Source organism: Gouania willdenowi, chromosome 6, assembly GCF_900634775.1.
Source record: "Gouania willdenowi chromosome 6, fGouWil2.1, whole genome shotgun sequence".
In the NCBI taxonomy this organism is placed as follows: Eukaryota; Metazoa; Chordata; class Actinopteri; order Blenniiformes; family Gobiesocidae; genus Gouania; species Gouania willdenowi.
In genome coordinates, this window is record NC_041049.1 from 25,943,750 (window position 1) to 25,971,381 (window position 27,632).

The 27,632-nt window shown below is 40.3% G+C and overlaps 1 protein-coding gene across 3 annotated transcripts in view; it reads left to right on the forward strand.

Annotated features, from left to right (window-relative positions):
* eps8a (EGFR pathway substrate 8a, signaling adaptor) overlaps positions 1–27,329 on the forward strand; it is a 36,390-nt gene extending 9,061 nt beyond the window's left edge. Inside the window, exons 2-23 of one of the 3 annotated variants that reach the window (XM_028451620.1) lie at positions 9,222–9,278; positions 9,608–9,675; positions 10,428–10,495; positions 10,567–10,728; positions 10,930–11,079; positions 12,198–12,280; positions 12,365–12,483; positions 13,019–13,086; positions 13,269–13,395; positions 14,113–14,201; positions 14,364–14,438; positions 14,504–14,652; positions 16,358–16,520; positions 16,600–16,703; positions 17,292–17,397; positions 17,469–17,609; positions 18,649–18,684; positions 18,909–18,932; positions 19,012–19,174; positions 21,419–21,596; positions 23,293–23,425; positions 26,037–27,329. In XM_028451620.1, the coding sequence (XP_028307421.1) occupies positions 9,223–9,278; positions 9,608–9,675; positions 10,428–10,495; positions 10,567–10,728; positions 10,930–11,079; positions 12,198–12,280; positions 12,365–12,483; positions 13,019–13,086; positions 13,269–13,395; positions 14,113–14,201; positions 14,364–14,438; positions 14,504–14,652; positions 16,358–16,520; positions 16,600–16,703; positions 17,292–17,397; positions 17,469–17,609; positions 18,649–18,684; positions 18,909–18,932; positions 19,012–19,174; positions 21,419–21,596; positions 23,293–23,425; positions 26,037–26,126 (2,352 nt within the window). In that variant the 5' untranslated portion in view covers position 9,222 and the 3' untranslated portion in view covers positions 26,127–27,329. The remainder of the gene's footprint in view (positions 1–9,221; positions 9,279–9,607; positions 9,676–10,427; positions 10,496–10,566; positions 10,729–10,929; positions 11,080–12,197; positions 12,281–12,364; positions 12,484–13,018; positions 13,087–13,268; positions 13,396–14,112; positions 14,202–14,363; positions 14,439–14,503; positions 14,653–16,357; positions 16,521–16,599; positions 16,704–17,291; positions 17,398–17,468; positions 17,610–18,648; positions 18,685–18,908; positions 18,933–19,011; positions 19,175–21,418; positions 21,597–23,292; positions 23,426–26,036) is intronic. The other 2 variants (XM_028451621.1, XM_028451622.1) reach the window with 2 other exon arrangements.
* Positions 27,330–27,632: the final 303 nt, after the last annotated feature.

Consider the following 27,632-nt stretch of genomic DNA (forward strand, 5'->3'; position numbering starts at 1 on the left):
GACCCACATTTTCCCACGGCCATCAAATCGCGACCCACGTTTTTCAAAAATAGCTGTTGAAAACAGACATTCTCTTTTTTTAAAACATAAATCTATATATTTTCCTGTGCAACATGCACTTCACAGCATGCCTGTCAAAAGAAAAGTTTCTTTCAAAATAAAAAACAAGTCCAACATGAGAGACTCCACGTATTTATTTATTTTTTACCAGCTATTCGCGACTCACTCAGTAAAGATCCTTGACCCACTTTTGGGTCCTGGCCCACCAGTTGAGAATCACTGCTTTACATTACTCCACATTATTTTAAATGTGCAAAGGTTTTAGTTCCCCAGCAGCCTAAACCTATAGCAGCATAACTAGAAAAAGGCTGGGTATTACCTGATTCAGCCCTGTGTGCTTTCTTTAAGAGAAAAATCTTATACAAAGCGCTGGAAACCAGTGCTGAGACTGGGAGTTGTCCTCTGAGAGGAGCATCATAGCTTTTCTTGTTTTTTTTTTTTTTTCCTTTTCTCTGAGAAGCTGTGTGTTGCTTTGTGTCATGTGACTGTCCACATGTACATCCCAGTTAATGAAAGGGTTGAAAACAAAGAGTAAAGAAGACCAAAGTGAACCTGTACTACTTTGAAATGACCTCTGATGGTTTGGCTCAGCGCTCACATGAAAGTGTGTCACTCAATGTTTGTGAGTCGGATCAATAAATGCTGTGAATATGTGCTTCATTACAGTACAGTACATTACATTACTTCATTACAACATCCACTGTCCCCTAGAGTACTCAGTATACTGTGTAGTTAGCACTATGTATAGTACTCTACACACTGTGAACTACTATGGTACAGTATTCTGCAGTATTGAGCAGTACTAATCTGAACAGAACAGACTTCAGCACTCTGAGGATAATAGGATTATTGTCAGCTGTGTGATCTGAGAATCACAGCAGGTCATATTTAGCATCACAGCAACAAATAAATAAAATTGTGCTAATTTCAGTATAAAAAACAACAACAAACAAATCACAACAATGTAAAAGAAAAACACACCACAGCTAAAAGCTAAAATAAATGTAACCAAGTTTAAATAAGTCCGAGGCTTTTACTTAAAAACACTGAAGATAATGGTGGATTTCAAAAGTTCTGAGCCAGATTATTCGGGGCCGGGAAGCCGCCAGACACCTATTGCTATCCTTCATCATCATATTTATCATCATCATCTGATAAGGAACTGCACAAAGGTACAGTCCCATGCCAGATTGGCTCAGCTGCAAAAACAGGCTAATTGTCCTAAAGGTCAATCAATCAATCAATCAATCTTTATTTGTATAGCGCCAAATCATAACCAATGGTATCTCAAGACACTTTACAGTAGAGCAGTCTTAAGGACGGACTCTTCATTTTATGGATACACACATATGCATATATACGTATATACACATACATATGTATCCCACACCCAACATGAATTCATCATGGCGGCAAGGAAAACCTTCTGTTAAGCAGCAGGAACCTTGTGTGGATCCCATTCCTATGATGAACAGCCATCCACGTTATGCTGTGTTGGGTGTGTGCAGAGGAAAGGGTGGAGACAGAGTTGTTGAGACTCTGTAACTCCACACTAAGGATCCCACGGACCTGCAAGACAAAAGCCAGAAGGAGTACAGGAGCAAACACACAAGGGAAGAAGCAGACATAGAGGGAGTGTTTGAGAGAGGAATGGGACCCTCTCTAACCTAAATGACCTCTCTCGTAACGCCCTCTCCAACCTCTCTCCAACCGAGCATGCCAGACCCCCCCCCCCCCCCCCCCCCCCCCACCGGCAGTCTATGCCTATTGCATCTTAACTATGAGCTATGAGCTGGTTCCTAACTAAAAGCTTTACCAAAGAGGAATGTTTTGAGCCTAACCTTAAAGGTAGAGAGGGTGTCTGCCCCCCGAACTGTGGTTGGTAGATGGTTCCAGAGAAGTGGGGCCTGATAACTGAAAGCTCTTCCTCCTATACTACTTCTAGAGACAAATGGAACGATTAGTCCAGCATTTTGAGAGGGTAGTGTTCTGGGGGGATTGTATGGCACTACAAGCTCCTTGAGATAGACTGGTGCCTGTCCATTTAGGGCTTTATAAGTGAGAAGAAGAATCTTGAATTCTATTCTATATTTTATGGGAAGCCAATGCAGAGAGGCTAATACAGGAGTAATGTGATCTCTTCTCCTAGTTTTAGTCAGTACACATGCTGCAACATTTTGAACCAGCTGAAGTGTCTTAAGCGACTTGCTCGGGCAGCCTGCTAAAAGAGAATTACAATAATTCAGTCTAGAGGTAACAAAAGCATTGACTAGCTTTTCAGCGTCGCCCTGAGACAGGATAGGTCTGATTTTAGCAATGTTACGGAGATGAAAGAAGGCAGTTCTTGAAGTTTGTTTTATGTGAGAGTTGAAGGATAAATCCTGATCAAATAGAACCCCAAGGTTTCTAACAGTTGTGCTTCATGCCAGAGTAATGCCATCTAGGGCAGTTAGGCTAGCATAGGTTTCTCTAAGGTGTCGTGGGCCCAGTACAATGACCTCAGTCTTGTCTGAGTTAAGAAGAAGAAAATTTTGGTCCATCCAGGCCCTAATGTCCTTTAGACAGGCCTCAAGTTTAGATAGCTGATTTGTCTCACCTGGCTTCATTGATACATACAGTTGGGTATCATCAGCATAGCAGTGAAAGTTAACAGAGTATTTTCTCATAACATTACCAAGGGGGATCATATAGATACAGAAGAGGATTGGACCGAGCACAGAGCCCTGAGGAACCCCGTAGCTTACTTTAGTATACACAGAAGACCTATTATTCACGTATACAAACTGGTACCTATCAGATAGGTAGGACTTAAACCAGTTTAGGGCAGTCCCTGTGATTCCAAGTAATTCCTCTAATCTCTCTAGTAGGATATTTATTTTTTTTATTTATTTTATTTATTCAGTTTATTTCCGACATGGTTACATTCACTTTTTTTTTTTTTACATTTTTTTGTACACGCCGAAAAAGGAGACGAGAGAAGCAGTTTGCTTATCTGGGTCCGGTCCCCTGTTTTACCATCGCAAATTTACATGGGTTTACATGTCTCTCTGGTCAAACATTCTTGAGTTGTTCTGAACAGTCCTTTCTTGTGTATTCTCATCTGTAGTCAGTGTTGTCTTGTTTTTATTCCTCTTCGTCTCTATCGTTGTTCGTGTTGGCCTTGTTCCCTGCCAGATGTTGTTAGCATTCCTCCAGTTCAAGAATAGTTCCTCTTTCGAAGTTGTTTAGAAGTTTTTTTTTTTCCCTTTTCATCCATAATGAAATATAGTGATCTATAGTGTCAAAAGCTGCACTAAGATCTAATAAAACCAGCACTGAGAGTCGTCCTTCATCTGAAGCCCAGAGTAGATCATTAGTTACTTTAACTAAAGCAGTCTCTGTGCTGTGTTGAGCTCTAAAACCTTACTGGAAGTCCTCGAACAGGTTGTTGTTTTGAAGGAAGTCACAGAGCTGAGCCGCCACAACTTTCTCAAGAATCTTTGAAATAAAAGGAAGATTAGATATAGGCCTGTAGTTTGCTAAAGTGCTGGAATCAAGAGTAGGTTTTTTGAGAAGGGGTTTGATTACAGCTACTTTAAAGGACTGTGGCACGTAGCCTATTGATAGGGAGATATTTATTGTCTCCAACAAAGATGGGCAGACCAGGGGAACAACTTCTTTAAACAGCTTAGTTGGGATCGGATCTGAAAGGCAGGTCGATGGTTTGGAGGATGAAATAATAGAGTTAAGTTCCTGAAGTCCTATATGTGTGAAACAGTTTAGGTTAGGCCTATTTACATTTAATGGTACAGCAGGCCCAGGTGAAGGCAGGGAGTGGCTACTTTTATCTCTAATCTTATGAATTTTATCGTTAAAAAATGTCATAAAGTCCTCACAGCTGAGGGCTAGAGGAATCATGGGCTCAATAGAGCTCTGACTTTGTGTTAGCCTGGCTACAGTGCTGAAAAGGTACCTCGGATTATTTTTATTTTCTTCAATTAGTGAGGAGTAGTATGTAGATCGACTATGTCGTAAGGCTGTCATGTATTTACTATGGCTTTCTTGCCAGAGTATTCGTGACTCCTCTGTTTTATTGGAGCGCCACATTCTCTCTAATTTACGGGTTGTTTGTTTGAGTGTGTGAGTTTCAGAGCTAAACCACGGAGCTTTCCTCTGACGTTTAATAGTTTTTTCCCTCAATGGGGCAATTGAGTCCAAGGTGGATTTTAGTAGACTAGCAGAGCTATCGACAAGCAGATCCAGTTGAGAGGGGTTATAATTAATATCATAGTTATTTATTGGATGGTGCACTGAGTTTAAGGCAGCAGGAATGGCCTCTTTAAATTTAGCCACAGCACTATTGGACAGATTTCTACTCGTAACTATTTTATTGCACAGTGCGAGATCCTCTAGGATAATGTTAAAAGATATTAAAAAGTGATCTGATAGCAGAGGATTTTTAGGGTAGACTTTTAGTTCATTAATATCAAGGCCATATGTTAGAACAAGATCAAGAGTATGATTTAAATGATGAGTAGCTTCATTAATAGTTTGAAAAAAGCCAACTGAGTCTATAAGGGACATAAAGGCTGAGCTCAGGCTATCACTATCTTTGTCAACATGGATATTAAAATCTCCTACTATCAGTATTTTATCAGAACTGAGGACTAAGTTTGATATAAACTCAGAGAATTCTGATAGAAATTCAGAATAAGGGCCTGGAGGACGGTAAATTATCGCAAATAAGACTGGCTGGCAGGTTTTTGATTCGGTATGAGATAAATTTAGAACCAGGCTTTCAAAGGAAGTGTAACTGGCCTTTGGTTTAGGATAGATTAGGAGAGAGGAATGATAAATAGCTGCTACACCACCTCCACGGCCTATGTCTCGTGGCATATGAGTATTTAAATGACTGGGAGGACTGGCTTCATTTAAACTAACATATTCATCTTGATACAGCCATGTTTCAGTTAAACAGAATAAATCAAAGTTATTTTCTCAGATAAGGTCATTTACTAGTAGAGATTTGGATCTCAGTGATCTAATATTTAATAGAGCACATCTAATGGTTTTATGTTTTGGTGTTTCTAGATTTGAGATTTTAATTTTTTTCAGATTTTTATAATTTTATTTGATTTTATGTTAAAATCATTGTGAAATTTTGGTCGGGGGACAGACACCGTCTCCATAAAATAATATTCATCACCATCACAACAGTTGTCATGGTGATGAACACAGCTATCATAATAGCAATGGGAGGGAAACTGTCCTAAGGCAAGCGCAGAGGGGCGTGGAGGACTTCACCTCTGTAACATGGTCTCATTCATGAGATGTCATAACAGTGACTGTGCCATGTTTTCTGATAGTAGAGATGCTCCCGCCAAAGTAGGATGGATTCCATCTCTTCCTATCAGGTTCGGTTTTCCCCAGAAGGATCTTAGTCACTTAGTGAAGCTAGATGTGACATTTCCATTTGCCAGGTGGCGCTAGAGCAAGCCTCTAAAGTTCAACATTTTAAAAACTCACAACAAACCAACCATAGGTGCTACAGATCTGCTATTTTCACCAAAATGTGATCCCAATACTAAAGAAAGCTTTGTATTTTTAAACCTATTGCTACAGCCACATGCTACATCTTCAGACTGTCCTACACAGAAAATCCACAGATTTTTGATTTATAAAAAATTTAGTCAAAAGTGCATCAAAAATGTTTAACTGTAAACAGCAATATAAACATATACTTGAAAATTCTTAAATAAATACATTTTTTGATGTTATTTTTAAAAAATGACAAAAGTTTGGCATCGTGGTAGATGATGGAATTTTTCTTATGCTAACAATTGGAGTCAATTGGAATAAGTTGTTGCATCTAGACAACATGGCGGTATTGGGAATTTGTTTCTGTGTGTGTTCAAATTTTTGACCTAACCCTATTTCTGACAGCCGTTTTGAAGTCTTTGAACGCTAGCAGCTGCTATCTTGCACACAGGTGACTGGCTTAGTCACTTAGTGAAGCTAGATGTGACATTTCCATTTGCCAGTTAGTTTAGTGACATAGAGCAGTGGTTCACAAATGGTGTGCCGCGAGGCAAGTCTGGGTGTGCCGTGGGATTTTGTGATAACCATACATTTTGCAATATAACTGCACAAAAAATATATATTTTTTTTAATTTACTTCTTTGTATGCACTCATTTCATAATACAGAGGTAAACTCTATACCTAATTTTATTTTTGAAATATTTCATGACTAATATAGTTGTACTTTTCACATTGTACATGATATGAGTGATAACACGTGTTATAAGGCTATTTTTCACAATATGTGTGCCTTCAGATTTTTACTTGTCCTTTGGTGTACTTTGGGCGCAAAAAGTTTGGGAACCACTGACATAGATCATTGTCTCTTGTGCTAGATCTTGAGACACTCGGCTGATGTAAAATGCACATTAGAATTCCACCTTTTTCCATCTTCCTATCACTCTGCTAGTTGCGTAGAATTGTCCATGTGGCCCAAGAAAAAGCTGTTTCGAATGTTGCGTTCCATTTACCTTGGAAGTTGGAGCAGGGGATGATTTCACAGTGGAGTTATCAGCGTTCCTGTTACAAAGGCGGAAGAATTTGTAACCCCAAAACAAGATGGTGACGTCTGTGAAAGCTATTCTCATGCTTACCTTGTTTGAACGTCTTCTGGACACATCTTCTGCAACCTTCAATCCTGGTGAATGAAGTGGAAACACAAAGGCTCAGAATGTAGCCTATTTTTTCTTTTGGCTCGTTTTATTGTTTACAAAAAGTATTGATCTTTTTTAGTCTGTCATCACTGAACAAATGGCGAGTGCAAATAATAACTTTATACAAGCAACTTCTCATTTTTTTGTTAATGTAATGATTTTTCTCAATGTAATGTCAGTAGTTGAAAAATAGGATTTGTATAAAGCAGTGGTCAACAAACTTTCTGGAACAGTGAGCTATACTTCAAATGTACTGAAGGGCTACTAGTTTGATAAACACTTCTTAAATACAATACAATCCCACTATATTACTTTAATTTGAGGATAAGATAATGAGTGAAAACTAACAGTAACTTAAAAAAAAGATGTTTAAGTTTCAATATGCAGCACTTCATTTCTCCTAATTTATGCAACTACTTCATTTCCATTACTTTTCATAGAAAGAATCATGCTCCTAATTTACTAGCTACTAACTACGTTTAACTATTCGTAAAACATGTAACATTTGTACAATTTAGCAATTGTCATATTTTAGAAAAAATATATTAGAATAAAAACATACTGTATTATTATCTGTCTGTTTCCATGATGACGGCTAGGTGTTCAGGACTCTTCCATCCATGGTGACCTCTGTAGTTTATTTGAATTGACACTGAGGAACAACCAAAAACATTAAAGGGGACATATCATGCAAAATCCACTTTTTTAGCCCTTAAATGCATTTTGTTGTATATTTAGAGTGTTTAGCAGTACAGAAAAAATCAAATTAGTCTCTTCAGGTGCTCCGTAGATATCTTTATATTCTGTTTTGGTCATATTTTTCAAACTGTTTCGATTTTTCTATTCTCTATTATGTTTTTTGAACTATTACGTCACAGTATTTGCAGCGGAACTGCCAAATTAAGACATCGACTCCAGGCCCAACACTTTGAGCAATCCGCCATTTTTATTTCTCGCTTTTATTTTGTAGTTGTTGGATGTAGTAACCCACACGCTTCATTACACCGTCTCCCAGCATCAGAACCTTTTTGAAGTGCCTGGTTGAGTTTTATTTTTCACGGAAATGTACCCACATCTGTAGGTAAGGTTATTTTTGTGTGCGCGAAGCACTTCAAGGATGACTGCTTCAGCAACCTCCGCCAGTATAAAGAAGGATTTGCCGAAAGACTTTGTCTGATTGAGGGTTCAATTCCTTCCATCTTTGGAGACGACGAACAGAGCACTTCGGTAAGCTGTAAATAACGCTAAAAAGTGTGATAAGACGTCCCTGTCATTGTTTTGTTAGCATTAGCAGTTGCACCGTCTTCAGACTTCATAGGTTAGCGCTGTGTGCTCGTTTTAGATCCTTGATGATATGGCCTACGTGATTTGATTTAAGTCTAAAGTTTTCATTAGTCATTTCATTTTGCCATTTTTGTCTCCAAAAACACTATTAAAATGAATTTCGTGACGTTAGCTTGGCGCTAGCATTAGCTCGGTGCTTGTGTTAGCTTGGTGCTTGTGTTAGCTCACTTGCTAGAGTTCTGCAGGTTCATCATCTTCATTTTCATCTCGCTCCGCCGGGTCCGACTCTGGCTCAAACATGTAAAGCTGGATGGACAAGTCTTCTGTTGTTGACATTTTGTAAATAACCTCTGAATAAAAAGTTTATGCGTCGCTACATAGCCATATCTCTTCTATCAAACTACAAAAATGGCCGAGCAGGGTGGAGTTGAACCGAGAGGGGGCGGGGTATGAAGTGTCTCATTTGCATTTAAAGAGACCGCACCAAAAGGAGTTGCTCTCAGAAGCACATCAGAAAAGGGGTAGAAAAGGGGCCTGTGGAGCTATAATAATGAAGAATTCAGACCCAAGCATTGCAGTTCCGCTTTATATAGACCACAACTGTATGATTTATATGTAAAAAGGAAGGATTTAAAACCATGATATGTCCCCTTTAAAGTCACAATCACCATTTAATATTTGCAATCAAAAATCCATGGTGACATTAAACTTTAACCAGTCACAATCGGACACTGCAAATAACTGTTTAGCCAATCCAAAGGTGCATTTATTCTGAGGGAGTCTACAGTCAGTGGTCATGGTTTCCCTGTAGAATGTAGTATCAGTGGTTGGAGACCAGAGCACTCTGTAAAGGAGGGTTTGTTTGTTTAGGTCCAAACATTATCCTCAAACAGTTTCGGTAGTTTCTAGAGAACTGTGTTTTACCACACAGGACCTAATGTAATCTGGATCAGAGACACATTGTATAATCAGTTCCCAAGGCAACCTGTTGAATGTCACGTCGACCAATATTACATCACTCTTAGTTAAACAAAGAATCGTGGGAAAAGATGGGGGGAAAAAAAGAAAGGTGTTTCAAAGCCCAAATCAGCATTTGGACAATTTATGTACAAAATAAAACTGACAACTACCGTAACTATTTTACTGTCTGTGTCTTTTGTTTAAAGGATGGACGGAGCTGAGTCAGCACTAATCTCTTCTGCTGTGTTCAACTCCATCATGAAGTGAGTACATACAAGAATCATCTCAACCACACTGTGTTAGAAGATATACTCCAATAGCACCAAGAAGTTCTCACTGCCTCTTGTGATGATGTGCTTCTCTCTTTGGAGTTGCACTGAATCCCATTGGTGAAAGAAGCTCCTTTGTAGATGAGAGTTTTTTGTGTGAAATAATATAAAAATAAGAGATACAATTTTAAAGAATTAACCTGTTTTTATTTCACTGTTAAATAACTAACACACACAGGCACACACATGCAAGCACGCACACACCTAACACCAGGTTAGGAACAGATTAATGTCAGCTGACTTTCCTCTGGTTTGTGTGTCAGCGGTGACAGCCTGCATCTGACTGAAACTCCAAAGAACAAACACGGGTCCAGTGCCAAAGCTATGCACGGTGAGTGTGCGTGTGTGCATGTGTGCATCTGTGTGTGTTTTCTTGTCCCCTGGAAGTTTTCCCGGATGAATTTTTTTCTTATCTCCGCTTATCCTCCAAACATAAAAGAGAAGAGTCAACCTGAGACTGTGAGTGTACACGTGTTGATGTGTTTTCTTCCAGAGCATTTAGAGTAGGGCACCCGATGGTGCACGCAGTCTTTAAAAACATTTGATTGTGTGTAACGATTAACTCAATTCAATTTAATTCATCTTTATTTATATAGCGCAAATTACAACAATAGTCATATTGTAGCTCTTATCAAAATATAAAATCCTGAAGAAAAAACCCAACAAATTCACATGAACATGCATCAGCTACAGTGGGGAGAAAAAACTCCCTTTTAACTGGAAGAAATGTCCAGCAGAACATCGACTGGTTGGGGTTAGTGGACACAAAGACTAGAACAGAACAGGATGGAAAGATAGAACATGAGTGTCCCAGACTAGTTGAGCTATGAACCATAGATCAGGAAGTGCCAGCTCCAGCTTCAAGACATCTGAAACAGAAAAGAGAGAGAAGGGCGAGGAGAAGGCACAGACTGCAGAAAAACATGATACAGAATTAGCAGGTCTGCCTGTATGGAAATACCTGGTGCTAGACTATGTGTGAGTGGAATGAGAAATGAGTATGAGGTGGCGTGGACATCAGTGTGGTGGGTATACTTAGAGGATTGAAGTGTCAGGTTTTAAAGGTGCGAATTTCCCGGTCAGATAAATGGCGACATCAGACCAACACCAGCATTGACTGCCTGACAGAAACCTCGCAGTACCATGTTGAGGTCAGTGTCCGTGCACAAGCCCAACACACTTCCTGTTTGTTGTCAGTAACCTTGTCTTCTGCAATATTTAGCATCTGAGCACATTTGTGTTGGAGCGTAAAGATGGGATGATGACTGTGGAGGACGGGATCAGACGTCTGCGTCTGCTGGACGCCAAAGGAAAAGTGTGGACTCAGGAGCTTCTGCTGCAGGTGGACCAGAAGACGGTCAGCCTCATGGACCTGGAGACCAAGGTGAGACCTGGAGACCGAAGAAAATCTCTATCTCGGCTGACTGGTGTACAAAGCAGTCCGTCACAGATCTTGTTGGTGTTGGCTGAGCTCAGACACCAACAGTCCACACTGTATGCATTCAATACTGAATGCTGTGGGAGGACCTCTGACCTGTGAACATGAAGTGATGTTCTGTTGTGTTACCTGGGCGTGTTCTTTCAGAATGAGCTGGAAAACTTCCCAGTTTCCTCCATCCAGCTCTGCCAAGCAGTGATGAACGCCTGCAGCTACGATTCCATCTTGGCTTTGGTGTGCAAAGAGACGGGTCAGAACAAACCAGACCTTCACCTGTTCCAGTGCGATGACATTAAAGTGAGTAAATCAGAGGCATATTTAACACACCCTGATTTTTAATTCAATGGGATTCTGCAGATAACCTGGATGTTTATAGGACCTCCGATTTGCAGTAATCATGGAAAGCGGACAGAAAAAAATAGGATTTAAAATGGAGAAAGCAGTCTGACCCAATTTCTATATTCCTCTCTCTATTTAAAAATGGGCCCCAAAATGACACATAAATGCTTCACATTCATTCCTTTGGGACAGTATCACACATTTACACACTTTGGACATCTTGAAAGTGTGACAAATATGTCCAATTCTACCCATAATTCCGTACAAAGGGTCGCGCTACATGTTATCATTCAAGTAGTGATCGTGTTGTATTGTTTAGTTTCATCTTAACCCTCCTATTTTCCTTGTGCTCAATTTTACCCCATTCAACATTTATCATTCAATAATTAATAGCTGACTTTTGTTTTTATGCTTCAGAATTAATGACTTTGCCTAATTTAATGGGTACAATTGATTAAGCATAAATACATCAAAATGACATTCTTTCAATGTGCTGAACACATATTGCACATATTGGTCAATTTGACCCCAAGCTGTTTTAGTTGTGTAGAACTTGTCTGTTTGTGACCCATGCCTTACATCTCCACACCTGCTGCCCTTCTGTAGGGGTGGGAGCTGAAGCAAATCTAACATGAGCCGTGGGTCTTGCGTAGCTCTCTTGGTGAATAGCATAAACAGTTACGTCGTGAAGGAAAGTCGGTACACTTTTCCGCTCAGTTTTTTCATCTTTTTTGCGCTACTAGCACTAGTAATAACTTCTATGATCTGAACAAGATGGTAGAATTCCCAGTGGGAAAGATACTTAAGTTCTTGGCATAGCTGGGCTGTGTAAATCATCAGGGCAGTACGCTAAATGGGCGGGGCGTGTTACCAGGGTTCCTCCCACCGGACCCTACTGCGCAGACTCAGGCTCCAAATGACGTGAAATTTGCAAGATGGCAGTTCCCCTCAGCTCCGTATTTTGGCTTCAACAATGTTTAATGGGAACAGCTCCAGTGCACGCCCACTGGTCTAAACAGGGTTTACTGTTGCGATGGAGGCTATTGGTGATGTTGTTGTTGTTGTTGTTTTTTCAGGCGTCACTAATCCACGCTGACATTGAAAGTGCCATGATTGATGCCAAAGGAGGAAAAGTGAAGAAACGTCCAGAAACGCTGAAGTGCGAACTTTTTTTATCGCTGAAGCCTATCTGTGGCTCTGGCAGCTGATTGGCTGATGGGTCCTCCTGCTTATCTGTTCACAGGATGATTCTAAAGAGCGAGACTACCATCCCTCCGCCCCCTACTGACCCCGCCCCCGAACCCCCGCCATCTTCCAAACAGGTGGCTTCCTGGTCAGCCTGGACAAGCCAGCAACAAGACTGTAAGTGATTGTCTTAAAACGAATCAGAAAGAGTCAGTTGTTCAAACTAGTGTTGTTCCGATACCCTTTTACTTTTTGTCCTGATGCCAATAGCAATACCATGTCGATACTGCAATGTTTAAAATGGCTGTCAGTTTCTCATGTGTGTTGGTTTTTTTTTTCAACTTTTTTTTCTTCTTTTTTGTTTTTCGGCAACATGAAAATGATATTGCTACATGAAAATGATATAGCTTGCCATGGCATGCACTGAACACAGAACCCTACGTGTTTCTGTGAACAGGAGTCAGGGCAGCAATAAGTCGGGAGAGAGAAAAACACAAGGTGCTTTGTTTGAAGAAGAGTTTGATGTTGTAAATGGCATCGGCGTGTTAATAGTTAGTACTTGCCGATACCGATGCCAGCCTTATTGGGGCCCCTCCCGATACTAGTATCGGTATCAGCGAAACATTAGTTCAAACACAGCACAGCTGTGAGCTTGTTTACAGTACATCTCTTTTTGCCATAATCATTGACCTGATGTTTTTTGTTTTTGCAGACGAGCGGCAGAGGCCAGTCTTAGAGGAGCCGATGGAGATGACGGCGGACCGTGTGGACAGAGACGTGGTGAGTCTGATTCTAAAGCTGAGGTTTGGACCAAGGTCTCCAGTTTTACAGCACAATAGATCCAAGATTTAATCCTCTGACGTTTTAATCATCGTTCTGCGGATGAGCAGGAAAATCTTCTTATGTAAGGCTTGTCTGATCATTACTCTCTAAGTTAACACAAAGGATTTCTGTCATCACAGCAAATCCTAAACCGCCTTCTGGATGACATCGAGTTCTTCATCGGCAAACTGCAGAAAGCTGCTGAGGCTGAGAGTGAGCTGAGCACCAGAAAGAGACACAAGAAGGGCAGGAGGAGAGGACCAGGAGGTGCAGCAATGCTCTTACACTACATTAAAGACTTCTTAAACCTGTTCTTGATTAAATGTTTTTTTATCAGATAAAGACACAATCTTGGCCTAAATAGATCAATGAAATTGAAGATCATTTGCTTGGAAAAAAATATGTAAAAGGTTTAAATTGCCCCTCGAAAGTTTGCTTTGATTTCCACCGTAAAAACCTTGCCAGACAAGGAAGACAATAATTTGCTTGACACCATTTTTGTTCTAGTTTGTTCCCGGTTTTCCCTGTGATATCACCTCACTACACGTGTAAGCCCGGGAATAAATATCTGCCATTGTTTTTCCACAACTTTCAGTTGGTGAAAACCCCAGAAATATGTTGGGAAGTCACAAGAAATCACGGTAAGAATGAAGTAAGAACACTTCTTAGCATTCATCTACGCGAGTCCACATCCCACAATGCAATGTGCAAAACTTTTCCGACAATGTCAATAAGACTGTGTTTACAGTGGAGATCAAAATAAACTGTCAAGCAGCATCTTCAACATTTTGTGTCTTTGTTTTTTCGAGCAAATGATCTTCGATTGATTGATCTACGAGACCCCCACTATGTCTTTATCTGATAACTTTTTTAGCCTCCAGCTGCTTTACACAAAATATAGAAGATACATTAATAGAACATGAATAGATGTTTGAAACTGGAAGGCTCTTAAAAGTTTAGAATGCTGTGTTTCTTGTCCACTAGAGGGCGTCCTGACACTGCGCTCTAAACCTCCTCCAGCTGATGAGTTCATCGATTGCCTACAGAAGTTCAAACACGCCTTCAACCAGCTGGTAACTGCTAATCAGTATCCACCAACACCTAACTGATCAACACTAACCTATGTTAACTCGTACCTACTCACAATAAACTAACCAACACCTTCAGGTTAACCAGTATCTAGCCACAATAGCTTATTGACTAAATAACCAACATGTTGGTTTTCTGACATACAGGCTGGACTGAAGAACCACATCCAGAATCCAAGTGCCATGGACCTACTGCACTTCCTCTTTACTCCACTCAGGATGGTGAGTTATGTGATCTAACCCACCTCACCTGGTGTGAGCTGACCAATGAGTGCTCTCCTTCTTAGGTCATCCAATCATCTGGCAGCGTGGATGTGGCTCGGAGTGTCATCGTTCCTCTGCTCTCCAGAGATGCCATTGAATTCCTGCATAGTGTAGGCTCTGCAGAGGAGCGCCACCTATGGGTAACTCTGGGAGATGGCTGGACCAAGAGCAGGTCAGACATGTTGTGATAGATATGAATGGAATAGTAGAAAAAAGAAATCAACATGCTCTCGTTGACGTTAGGATTACATGCATTGGTTTTCAGTATTTATTGAATAGTTAGTGAGATGCCTCCTGCATCCTTAGTATTGTTATTCATTTTCTCTTCTGACGATAGTTAACTTCTCCTACATAGTTTTTATATTTTGACAAATAAGCTATCAAAATGTTCAGAAAGTTCCCGAGAATTATGCTTGTACTTTTATCATTTGTAACTTTTTAAAAATTTTGAGTTACTAAATTTTTTGTGCATTGACTTTGTGGACAGCTTGTTAAGCGAGAGTGGAGCTGCTTCTTAAATTTAAATCTTTGCTTACAAATTACAAACCATTCAACCTTTAATATGTTTAGCTAAATCCAACCTTTTTAACCTATTTCAACCATATTGCTAATGTTAAGCTACTGAAAGGTTAATGCTTAGCTAATGCTAGGTTAATGTTATTGCAAGGTTCTTGTATGCTATTGCTAATGCTAGGTTAATGTTATTGATAGGCTACTGTTAATGCTAGGCTAATGTTAGGTTAATGGTAATATTAGGTCAATGCTAGGTTAATGTTATTGATAGGCTACTGTTAATGCTAGGCTAATGTTAGGTTAATGGTAATATTAGGTTAATGCTAGGTTAATGTTATTGATAGGCTACTGTTAATGCTAGGCTAATGTTAGGTTAATGGTAATATTAGGTTAATGCTAGGTTAATGTTATTGATAGGCTACTGTTAATGCTAGGCTAATGTTAGGTTAATGATAATATTAGGTTAATGCTATTGTTAATGCTAGGTTACTGTTAATGCTAGGCTAATGTTAGGTTAATGGTAATATTAGGTTAATGCTTGGTTAATGTTAATGATAGGCTACTGTTAATGCTAGGCTAATGTTAGCTTAATGGTAATATTAGGTTAATGCTAGGTTAATGTTATTGATAGGCTACTGTTAATGCTAGGCTAATGTTGGGTTAATGGTAATATTAGGTTAATGCTAGGTTAATGTTATTGATAGGCTACTGTTAATGCTAGGCTAATGTTAGGTTAATGGTAATATTAGGTTAATGCTATTGTTAATGCTAGGTTACTGTTAATGCTAGGCTAATGTAATTGTTAGGTTAATGCTAATGCTAGGTTAGTGCTAATGTTAGGTTAATGCCATTGGTAGGCTAATGCTGATGCTAGGTTAGTGCTATTATTAGATTAATGCTAATGCTAGGTTAGTGGTGATGCTAGGTTAATGCTATTGATAGATTAGTGCTAAAGCTAGGTTAATGCTATTGTTAGGTAAATGCTATTGATAGGGTAATGTTATTGCTAGGCAAATGTTAATGCTAAGTTAGTGTTATTGCAAGGTTAATGTTAGGTTAATGTTTAGCTAATGTTAGGTTAATGCTATTGTTAGGCTAATGCTAAGTTAATGCTAATGCTGGGTTTGTGTTAATCCTAGTTAATGTTAATGTTAATGCTAATGCAAGCTAATGTTAATTTATGCTAATGCTAGCTATAGCTAAGCTAATGCAGTACGACACGGGCCAGCACCTGCGTTTTTTTCAGGAAATGCAAATATTCTAGTTCTGTCTATTTCTATTTAACTATTCTCTTTAAAAGAACAGCTTGTGCCTTCGTCCTCTCCTCACTGTGTTGTTCTCTGATGTTCTCTTCTTGTCCTCAGGTTGGAGTGGCCAAAGGATCACTACTTCCCTCCCTGTGAGTTGAAGTTTCGTGACGGTTGGGAGCCGCCCTCACTCACGGCGGAAACACAGAGTCATAATGATGTGCTTCATCTGTCTGAGAATCTGAACTGCATTCACCCCAAGTTGCCCCTGAGTCAAGAGGTGAGAATCTCTGTTGTTCTCATCACACATCCGTGTTGTTGTTGAAAACCATGTGTGAGTGTGTTCTCTATCTTGACAGCAGGAGGCGCTGCAGCGGTTTCCAGCAGCTGATGCCTTCACGTCTCCTGGGTTGGGTCAGGACTCTGCAATGGCTTTTCTAAAAAATGCCGTCAGTGCTGACCGGTAACTGGACAGTACATGATTGACAGCTAAAAGAGCCATTGAACTTGGAGGAAAGGACTTTACTCTGAAAAACCAATTCAATGAGAGAAATCTAACAATCTCTCTTTACATATGAGCACACAGGATTGCAATATCTTTTTGTGGAGCAAGGCACTAAGGCAATGTTTGAACAGTTTAACGATAAAGAAAGACTACTAGACATTAGAGAAAATGAAGAACCATGGAGGAACAAACTGTTGGTTTGAGATAAACTAAAGCTAAAAAATGTTCTGCAAATGAGAAAGAACCAGCAGGTCTTAGTGTCTTCCTGTCCTTGCTTCACCCACAGTGCTTTGAAACCACAAGACCAGAAATGTTAGGACTTGATCCTTTTTCTTTTCTTCCGCTGTGTCTCGTCCTGTTTCTGCCAGAGATGTAAACACTGCCTAAATCTAAACTCATTTTGTCTCCGTGTTCAGTCGAATCTTTTCCATCTGTGGAAACATTTCTCCACCGTGCCCTAACGTCGATGAGGCTTATTTAGTTGTTGATCTGATCATGGAGGATTAGGAAGTAGTCTTCATCATGTACCTTTTTTTGTTTCTGAAGTTTTGTCGGTGAAGGCCGGGTCCACAAAATGCTGGCCAAGTCCAAATACGACTTTGTGGCCCGAAACAACACAGAGCTGTCAGTTCTTCGAGATGAAGTCCTGGAGGTCTGTCTGTTTGTCTCTGTGTGTTTGTATGTATGTGTATGTGTTTCTAATCCCTGGCTGCGGTCTGTCAGGTGCTGGACAGCAGGAAGCAGTGGTGGAAGGTGTGTAACGGCTGTGGAGTTTCTGGTTATGTGCCAAACAACATCCTGGAGGTGAGCCGAGCCGTGGAGGTGTCGGCTCGAGGAGAGCCCATTTACAGCCACACCATCCAGGTGAGCCAGTGAACTTAATCACTCGTCATTATCATCATCATCACCACCATCATTACCATCACCATAGCTGACACCACCACCACCACCATCACACCAAATATAACACATTTCATGGCACTAATCAGATAAAAGTTAACTCATTCAGTGCCAGCCATTTTCAGATTTTCTACCCCCCTCAGTGCCAGCCGTTTTTATCTCACGTTCGCAACATAATCAATAATTCACTCAGGTCCACACATGTTCTGTGTTAGTATGTGGTGCTGTGAGCTGATACTTCACAATATCACTTCATAGCGCCATAATCTCCCCTGTCCCTGCTTCATTTTCATTAGTTAATGGTAGCATCAGTGGCTAATCTTACATCTAAAGGTGCGCTGCTGCCACCTTCAGGGCACCAGTTGGTCACTACATCACACTACAGCTTAGATATTGATGAGGGACCTCCGCCAGGGTGTTTTCTAGTAATCTCTGTGATAAAACACAGTTGACGAGTTTTATTGTCAATGGCACTGAGCGTTCGGATTTGAAATGACGAATTATCGTCAATGGCACTGAATGAGTTAAAGACATGTTTTAATAAAAAAGACCAATGAACAGCAGAGGCAATGGTGCAAACTCCCTTTGAACAGGGAAAAACCTCCAGGCCCAGACTCAGAGGTGGCATTATCTGTAGGGCTGGTTAGGGTTAATGGACGGGAAGAAGAGCACAGAATAGGACAGAGAGAAAGACACGGACTGCTTGAACCATAAACCATAGATCAGGGACTGCCAAATCCAGCGCCAGGACACCCAGAGAGAAAAGAATAGATGGGGAGAAAGAGGAGAAAGCAGTGCAGAGAGAGAGAAACGTGGTTAAAGCAGCAACGGCTCAAAGATTGTAAAGTTAAAGAGCTGCTCTGTGTGACAATAAAGGTTCCCAATCTAATTACTTGAGATTTCTGCACTGAAATCTTAATAAATCACCATCAACCTCTATGACATTATCTTCATCACCATCATCATCTAACACTCACTTGCTCATCTTTCACCCTCTAAAAAGCTGATGATGCCAAGGAAGGAGTTTGAGCTGTTTAAGGTAGGACAGTGTGTGTGTTTCAGCTTTTCCTCTGTCACACATTGGTGTGTAGGTTTATTTTTTGACATCTAGCAAAAAATGTAATATTTATTGGTGTCATGTTTTAGATTAAATTTAAAGAAGAGAAGAGTGGGCTGTGTTTTCTTTCAGATGCTCTCTGCTCTGAAATCATGTTTCAAACAGTGTTGTATGATTTTTGTCTGTGCTTCATGTGACGAGTGCAGCAGCTGTTGGGAGAGCTGAACGAGGTGAGTGTGATAAAGCATGGTTCATCTTTCACTGCTGTAAGGAGACACCCTCATCGTAACCCTGACACTTCTCCTGCAGAAACAAACCACCAGGAATGTAGCCACGCCCCCCAGCCAGGCACTGGCCTCCAGTCCACCCCTGCCTCCTCCCAGCCTCAACACCCCCAAATCATCAGGAACCACAGAGACCATCACGCCCAGTGACGCCACAAAAGAGTCCAGAAGCCCCAAAGAGGCAGGCGGTCAGTTTACCTACCAATCAGAACCATAATGAACAATTAAAGTTGCTGCGTGACAGTGGTCAGGGCCAGTCAATTTTAGGGAAATATAGGCAATTCTGAGCAACAAGTAGAGTGTAGGAAGAAGAACAAGGTGGCATTGCAATGTGCATTTTACATCAGGCTTGAACTAATAATTTTTGGTACAAGAGATGATGCTCTATGAGTTAATTAGTTAACTGACAAATGGAAAGCCAGTCACCTGTGTGTAAGACAGCAGCTGTTAGCATTTAAAGGCAGATTTCCAACAGCTGTCAAAAATTCAATATGAATTCAATTGCATCTACAAAGCATGGAGCTGTGCTTTTTGTGTTTTTTATGATTTATTTGCTCCATGATTGAAATACTGACGTTAAAAAATGCCATTTTTATTGACTCAATTCAAAATGCTATAAAAAATATTATTTTCCAGACAGCATAAAACTACCATGACTCCAAAATGTTATTTTATATTTAGAAGCTTGCTATAATGCCACTTTTAGGACTATTGGCCTGGTTTTCCAGCTGAGGCGATCTGGCATGGGACTGGAACTTTGTGCAAAATTTGATGATTTTTCACGCATGGGTAGTAGGATTTTCTTGAATAAAGAGGAAAAAAGAATATGCAGGATAACAATATGTTCCTGGCAAATAAGGCTGCCCGCCCAATTGCTAATCGGTTCCCTGCTAACAATTCATATTTCACCAAACAATGAAGATTAAACATGTCAAACTAGAAGGTCAAAGTATTTACTTTGTGTGTGTATTTGCGTGTGAGTGAGGACCAGTGTTGTAACGCGTTACCGCCCCAACATCACTTTTGATAGTAACTAGTACTGTATCGCAATATTTTTCTAAAGAAATAACGCCGTTACCGTTACAATATGGTGCATTTGTCCGTTACTTTGCAAGCTGCAGTGTACTTCCTGTTTACAGTGGCGCTACATATTTTTACGGGATGCCGTGCCAAACACGGTAAAACAGTAGAAGACGAAGCATTGTCAGCGTGTTTCTGTTTACATCACGTGCGCCAATCATGGCAAGTCAATGCGGGAGCAGGACAAGCTTCTCAGAATGGAAATACGCACATTATTTTTGTCTCCAAAAGATGCATCAGTGAAGCTAAGCTAACGCTGCGGCTGGATTTTAACGGACTGTGACTGGGACAGGTCAGCCAAACTATTGCACGGTATGTTGTAAATATGCAGCCTGTCGCTACTGCTGAGTCACTGCTAACAGCAGCTCGTTAGCCTGATATGTTTAGCATTGTGTAGCTGAGAAAAATGCTGTGAATTAGTTTTTCCACATTTATTTTTTATAAGCATTTTTACAGCAGAATGTGAACCTGGAATATGCACAGCTTACTTTACATTACTGTGTTAAGGCTGAAAAATTACTGTTTTAATTTTGGAGCAGCTGTTTTGTGCTTTATATGCACATCATTTATGGTTGTTTTATAGCAGTTGATCAACAGTGGATTATTATATTATTACAGCACTGATATGAAGCTTTATGGACACAAATGACACAAAATAAATAATACATTCTTTAATTCTAAGTAACTCAAAATGTACTTTTTCCAGTAACGCATTACTTTTTGGTGTAAGTAGTTAAAATAGTAACTGAGTTACTTTGTGGATGAAGTAACTAGTAACAGTAACGAGTTACTTTTTTTCAGTAACTAGCACAACACTAGTGATAACACAGGGCTGGCTCGTAGCAAAGGCAGTATAGGCAACAACTAAGGCCACTGTCCATTTGGGGGCGCCACATCCATGAGGAAGAAAAAAAATTGTATTAAAAGTAGTTGGTACTATTTTTTAAGATTGAAAAACAAGGCTTCATTGATTTAACTACACTACATTACAAAGCTTCTAAAAATAATACTGTAAAAAATTTTAAAAAAAACTAGCCCCCCACTAATTTGACCATATCTGCTCTCTGGGGGGGATGGGCAGGTTTTTCAATGTGACCCCAGAATGCACCAATAGAATCTGTTTGACAAATATTTGTAATATAGTTCTAATTTGTTGTGTTATTACTCATTTCTGTAAAATTTTCTTTTATGCAGTGCCTGAGGATGCACCAACACCACCTGGAGGGTTTTAACCACTCTATGATTTGTTTACTTCGAAAGTCCACCTCGTCTAGAGAGGCAAATTGCTTAGGGCTGGCACTGTGTGTGGGTGTGTTTGTGTTCTTCTGATGGTTCTCCTAATGGTTCTACAGATAAAAAGTCCAACATTGAGCAGGTCCAGGATGAGCTGAGTCATAGACTGACTTTGGGTCGAAGTGCTCAGAAGAAGTTTCAAGGTCCAGCAGCAGGCGTGTCGTCGCTAAGCATCACGTACGACTCCACGCCTGATGAAGTCAGAGCGTGGCTGGAGGCCAAAGGTTTCAGTGCCGTGTGAGTCTATATCACCATTTTTCATGTTGTTACTAATTGAAACTATACATAATAAATAGTGCTTCCACTAAGTATTTCTAAATATTATGTCCATCATAACATAAGTTAGAATTTTAAGGAAATAACTTTAGTGCTTTCGAGCCAAAACTTAATGGATTATGATGCAATATGAGGTTACTGCTAGGTCTGCACCATTAAAATCTTAGCATCTTTTGAGAACCCGTACAATGTCCATTAAAACACTTTTTATCCTTCATTTGAATGCAGTCATAATAATCTGAACCACAGTTTATCACAACACATTAACTCATTCACTGCCAGCCATTTTAGAGCATTTTGAGAGATTTTTAAAGTCACAGAATATGTTGTACTCTGACAGTCTGAAAGATTAGACTCTGTACTTTCATCAAAAATGTTTCTAGCTTGTTTCGTTCTTTCGTAATCAGCAGTTGAATAGAGGCAAGTTTCGCACAAATTGGCAGTTTGTGACAAAACGCTGAGAAAAACGTTTTTTTTTTTGTAAAAAAAAAAAACCTGTCAATGAATTAGAAGCAATTTTTTTTTTGCTTTAGGGACACTTCAACATTGGCTTCCTTCTATAAAATTACAAAAACAACACTGAGACCGGGCTTTTGGTAGCAAAATTATTATTATTTTGCTATCTGGGTCAAAGTTGAATAGTTTGCTTAATGTATTTTGGCCTTCCTCCAAGTTTCTCCCCCCTCTGTTCCCACACATGCAACTTCTCTCATCCAAAGGAGTGCTGCTGCCACCTACATGTCACCAGTTGGTCACTACATCATTGTACAAGCCTGATATTTACGGGAGAGCTTCGTCACACTCTCGTAGCAAACCCAGCTGAAAAACACAATTGACGTCTATAGACGTTATTGCCAATCAACGTTACTAAACCAAATGACGTCTTTAGACATCAATGGCAGTCAATGAGTTAAAAACACACTTCAGTTGGAGCTCTGCATGCATTTTCAATCACAGGATAACATGATCACCACTCGATATGTTACCTGTAGCACAAGATTTTGAACAGATTTGTGAGTGGAACTGGACATTTTTGTTTGTTTGTCAAATTTTCTATACATTCAATTACCAGTTTTCCGATGAAAAATAGCGTCTATACATGATATTGTCGCAAAACATGAGTGTTACGTTGGGGCCACATTTGAACTAAAGAGAGAGTGCCTGTATGTGAATTAAAAATTGCCTGTAAGTTTTCCAGAATAACGGAAAATCAGAAGACATAGAAAAGTGGCTTATAACGACTTCCTCCTCCAGGGATTTTCTCTCTGGAAATGTGTTTTCCGATGTGATGTGGATGTGGATAAGCAAGAGACCACCTGATCAGTGTCCTTGAGAGTCAGACTTAGCCCATTGTTTTATGTTTCTGGCAATGCGTCTGTCATGCAGGGTCCTGATTGTTTTGGTTAGCTGTTATCTGATATTGTGTGTATGCCTGTATACTGTGGGTCTATAAATCCATTGTAATTTCACTGGCCCTTAGACACAGTTTCTGGGCTTTAGTCATATCGTTGGTTTACATACATATTTACATATCAATAATGGTGACAGAAAAACTTTACCCAACCCATATCAAAGATATCCTCCATGTTTCCTCTCAGTAAACAGACCATGGTTAGGGCGTTCCTAATCTTCTGCTGCTCTCTGTTCTTCCTCACAGAACCATCTCCAGCCTGGGTGTTCTGACTGGTGCTCAGCTTTTCTCTCTGAACAAAGAGGAGCTGAAGACAGTATGTCCCGACGACGGGGCCCGAGTCTTCAGTCAGATGACCGTGCAAAAGGCTGCGCTCGAGGTGGGTGTTTCTCACAAGATGGTTGGGTTCATTTGGGGCACCTAAGAGTGAAGAACTGGGGTTCAGTACAGTGTCACTGGCTTTAGGGAGTTTTTCTTCATCTCAGCTTCAGATCAAGACCTGGAGCTGTTCTCATTTTACTTTCTGACCCTAAACTGTATCAGACTGGAGATGAAGGACTGAGGAGAACTGAGTCTGTTATCAATGTTCCACCTCAGAACATCACAGATATTTTAGTCTGTCAACAGCTGGTAGGGTTAGGGTTACCTTGTGATTCCTGTTCTTGGTGGAGAAAAAAACTTAGCAAACAGACATTACATTTACTGATGAGCTGCTTTTATTTCAAACTTGTGTCAGATTTATATAGTGCTTTATAACCACCAGCTCATTTACCCATTCACACTCACACACTAATGGGACAGAGCTTCCAAGCAAGGCTGTAGTTAACCATTGGGAGCAACCTAGGGTTCATTGTCTTGCCCAAGGATTCAGTGTCTTGTCCAAGGACACTTCGACACATAGACACATGTAGCAATAGGATCTAACCCCCAACCTCTCGATCAGAAGATGATCCCGCTACCATCTGAACCACAGTCGCCCATGCTCAGATCAAGTCTGCACACACTGCTAAACCAAACTCACACAAAACTAATGTTTACTTATCTTCGAATGATCTAGTCACCATCAGGAGAGAAACACATATTCTGCTTGTTGAAATCATTTTAGGTTTGATGGCTGGTATTGGGAAACTGCAGGTATTCAGCTTGAAGTTTCAGATATGTTGCAGTGTTTCTGGCTGTGTGAGGTCTTTGGTGTTTTGTGTCCATCTTCCTCTGCAGGTTTTCTTCTGACCTTTCCCTGAACCTTTCACTTCATGGTCATCACATTCATTCAGGTATCGTTTTCATGTCATTATGATTCAAGCTTTAGTTCTGTTGGCTGGATTCAATCCCAGACCTGCCCCATGTCTTACTGTAATCCTGTCCACAATCTGAAACGAACTTTTGAAAATATTTCTAGAATTTGAAAAGATAATGTGTGAGCTGGATGTCATCTGTCTGATATCAGAAGGTAAGATTAGTCTTAATGGGAGGAATCAGAATTGCTTGGGTCTCTGCTTTGGTTTGGGACTTTCCAGCCATCATAACAAGGTTTGTCATAGCAGAGTTTTAAGGCAGTATTAGTAATACCTCCTTAAAGCCACTTTCCCAGCATCACTCTGCCTGCTGCTCTCCACTTTCATTAAATTACATAACTCTGTCCTGTTGTTCCCTTTGCTAATAGACTCCGCCCCTCCACACCTGCTATTACCTGTGCTGCCAGACCCCGCCTCCTCCAGAGGCAGTTGGTTTACAGAACATAGAAGACATTACTTAGATATAAAAGCTGCTGGAGATGATCAGTTTTTTTTATCAGATAAAGACAGAGAGGCAGATTTACTGTGATCATAAATAGAGGGCGTTAAATCTCTTGCATTACTTTGGAGATACTATTTCCCAGTGATAGTCCAATGGAACAGCAGGTGCATGTTCTCTCACTGCTATGAGCATATAACTGCACATTCACTCATTTATTTTGGTGAATACACTGACTTTGTTCATTTATGTAGGCTACAAAATGAATATAAAAGTGCAAACCCCAGGGAACTGTGCGTGTTCACAATGTGGCCACAATCCATTTAGAGCATTACCCTCTGATGAATATGTAAAGTAGGCGAATCACATAAGGAGAGCAAAAAAATGGGAGGGGGAAATGCAAAATAATTAATGCAGTGGGCGCAATGCAATCCATCAAATGTGGAACTGTTTATTTGCCGAAAATAGTTCGACTCACAGGCAGGTGCAAACTCACACGCAGAGATCAGTAAATGTTGAGACAATACACAGCAGAGACGGAAAAAGGCCCCAGTTAACCTTTCTAGTATGAGAAAATAATTTAAATAAAACAATAGTAAATAGTAACAGCCACTGAAAGAAAATGCAGAGTAAAGTGAGCGAGGGAGAGAAACAGCTGGAGTCCAGTGTGGCACGCTGCGGTGCAGAGAGTCGCTGCGCATGGAGATCCATGGATGTCACTCTGGACGCTCCTGAGCTGTGTCTTCCTCCACATGTTTTGACTCAAACTCTTGTGTCGCGTTGATGGCAAGGAGTGTCAGGCCAGAATCAGCTGAGCAGCTGCGCAATGGCACAAGGTTCCCAAGCAACTGAGAGTGTGCGTGACAAAGCGCTACTCAGAGGCTCAGACCTGCTGGATGATGCTCAGTAGATCATCTTAAAATGGTGCTGAATGAATGACAGACTCTGTTGAGTTACAGGACCTGATGAAGCAGCCACATTAAATTGGGGGGAAAATAACATTAGGTTTTAAAGTTACAATGTTAGCTAATTTCCCACAGCAGGTGAGGAAAGAGCACCACCAAAGGATTTAGGGATGCACCTGGTTTACCACCCTTTATTTATTAGTGAATTTGCCTCTATGTCTTTATCTGATTTTTTTTTTAAATTGTCTCGAGCACCTTCAATATTTTTTTGTCTTTAATTTTTCAGTGTTAACAACAGTAAACTTAGGGGTTGAACTGACATCCTCTGTGGTTCTTTTGTTGTTTCTGCAGAAAACCTCTGGCTATGAGCTGCAGGAGATCATGAGGCGTAGACAGCAGAAGCTAGCAGCCAATAAAAACACCCTGGAGGCCGAGTCTTGATGAGAGCTTCCTCTGATCTGAACATCTTCTGATTTTTCTTCTGCATTTCTGTCCAATATTGCCTCTCAGACACCGACTGACCACGCACACAGGGTGGAGATCATCCAACGACAAGAGGTCCTCAAAGTGTCTCCATAGACACAAAACAGAAAGTCAACAAACAAGACGACGTGAAAACTGAAAGACTCTTGATGGATTTGGAAACAGGAAGTCCCAATCTTTTCGAATCAACAAAGCTCTGCTCATAATGCTTGACATCGGAGCAGCATTGTGACATTTCTGGTGGAAAAGAGAATGTGATGTTCTTGACGTTTTTCCTGACACTACACGAACATCAAACACACACATTTTTGCACAAAGCAGATTTGAAGGAGTTTGCACTTATGATCAGAATGAACAAATTAATGTCCACGCTGACCTGTAGATATCTCTTTGAGCTCCTCCCTGATAGTTAGCCTCATATTTTCATCGGTTGTCTCACATTTGTTATATGACGCTGCTACATGCTGAGCATTTAGAGTAGGAGAAACACTGGCTGTCATTCCTCTGTTGTTGTTTTTTCAGAAGCAAATCTAATGTAACAAAACAAACTGTATGTGGTTGATTTAATTTACTCTCATGATATTTACTGCAGCATATAGAGTTCTGTCTAAAGGAAACATTTTCACATGAGCAGTCCCTTTAAACAAAACCTTCCAACGGAAGCTGATCCCGAGTCGGTTATACTGGGAACCACAGATTGGTTACCGTCAGCTCCTACCCATCATCTACAGAATTAGGGAGAGAGTGGAAAATGGAGTTAAAGCATTTCAAGTAAGTCTTAAGTCTAGCCTTAAAAGCAGTGAGAGTGAACCAGTACTGAAACTGGGAGCTGTTGAATGCTCTGTTCAACATTCTACTTTAAAACCAATGATTTCAAATTGAAGGCCCAGTGACCATATCCAGCTCACTAGATGATCCCGTTTGGCTTGGATTTTGTTCAAAATGAAAATTACCTCAAACATTAGTCCAGTGGTGTTAACCTCATTGCATTTCAGAGACCCATTCCACCCAGTTTCATGTTAGGTGGGCCAGACAGAAAAATCCTTAGATTTGATTTATTTTTTTTCATATTTGTTACACTTGTACCGGATTATCAAACCAATTGTAATGTCTGACAAAAAACAACCTATAAATATATAAATTAAACATCTATCTAAACAATACAAATATTCAAATCAAGCATATCAAACAACTTAACAATGAAAAATTGTGTAAAAGAAGAATTAGTGAGCTGCTCCTCTGATGGCTGCGGCTGCACTGGCTCGTGACAACGAGGCTAACAATGTTGCTCTTCCCATGTTTTGCCATTTTAACTCACAGCGTTTTAGCTCTAAGGTAATATATGATCGCAAGTCTCTACTCGAACTAAACGTTGCCGGCAGCTGAGGCACGGTAGCGGCCAATGTGCGGGGAAACCTACGCAGCCTTCGACTGCTACACAGCGGCCCACGAAGCAGCGGGTTT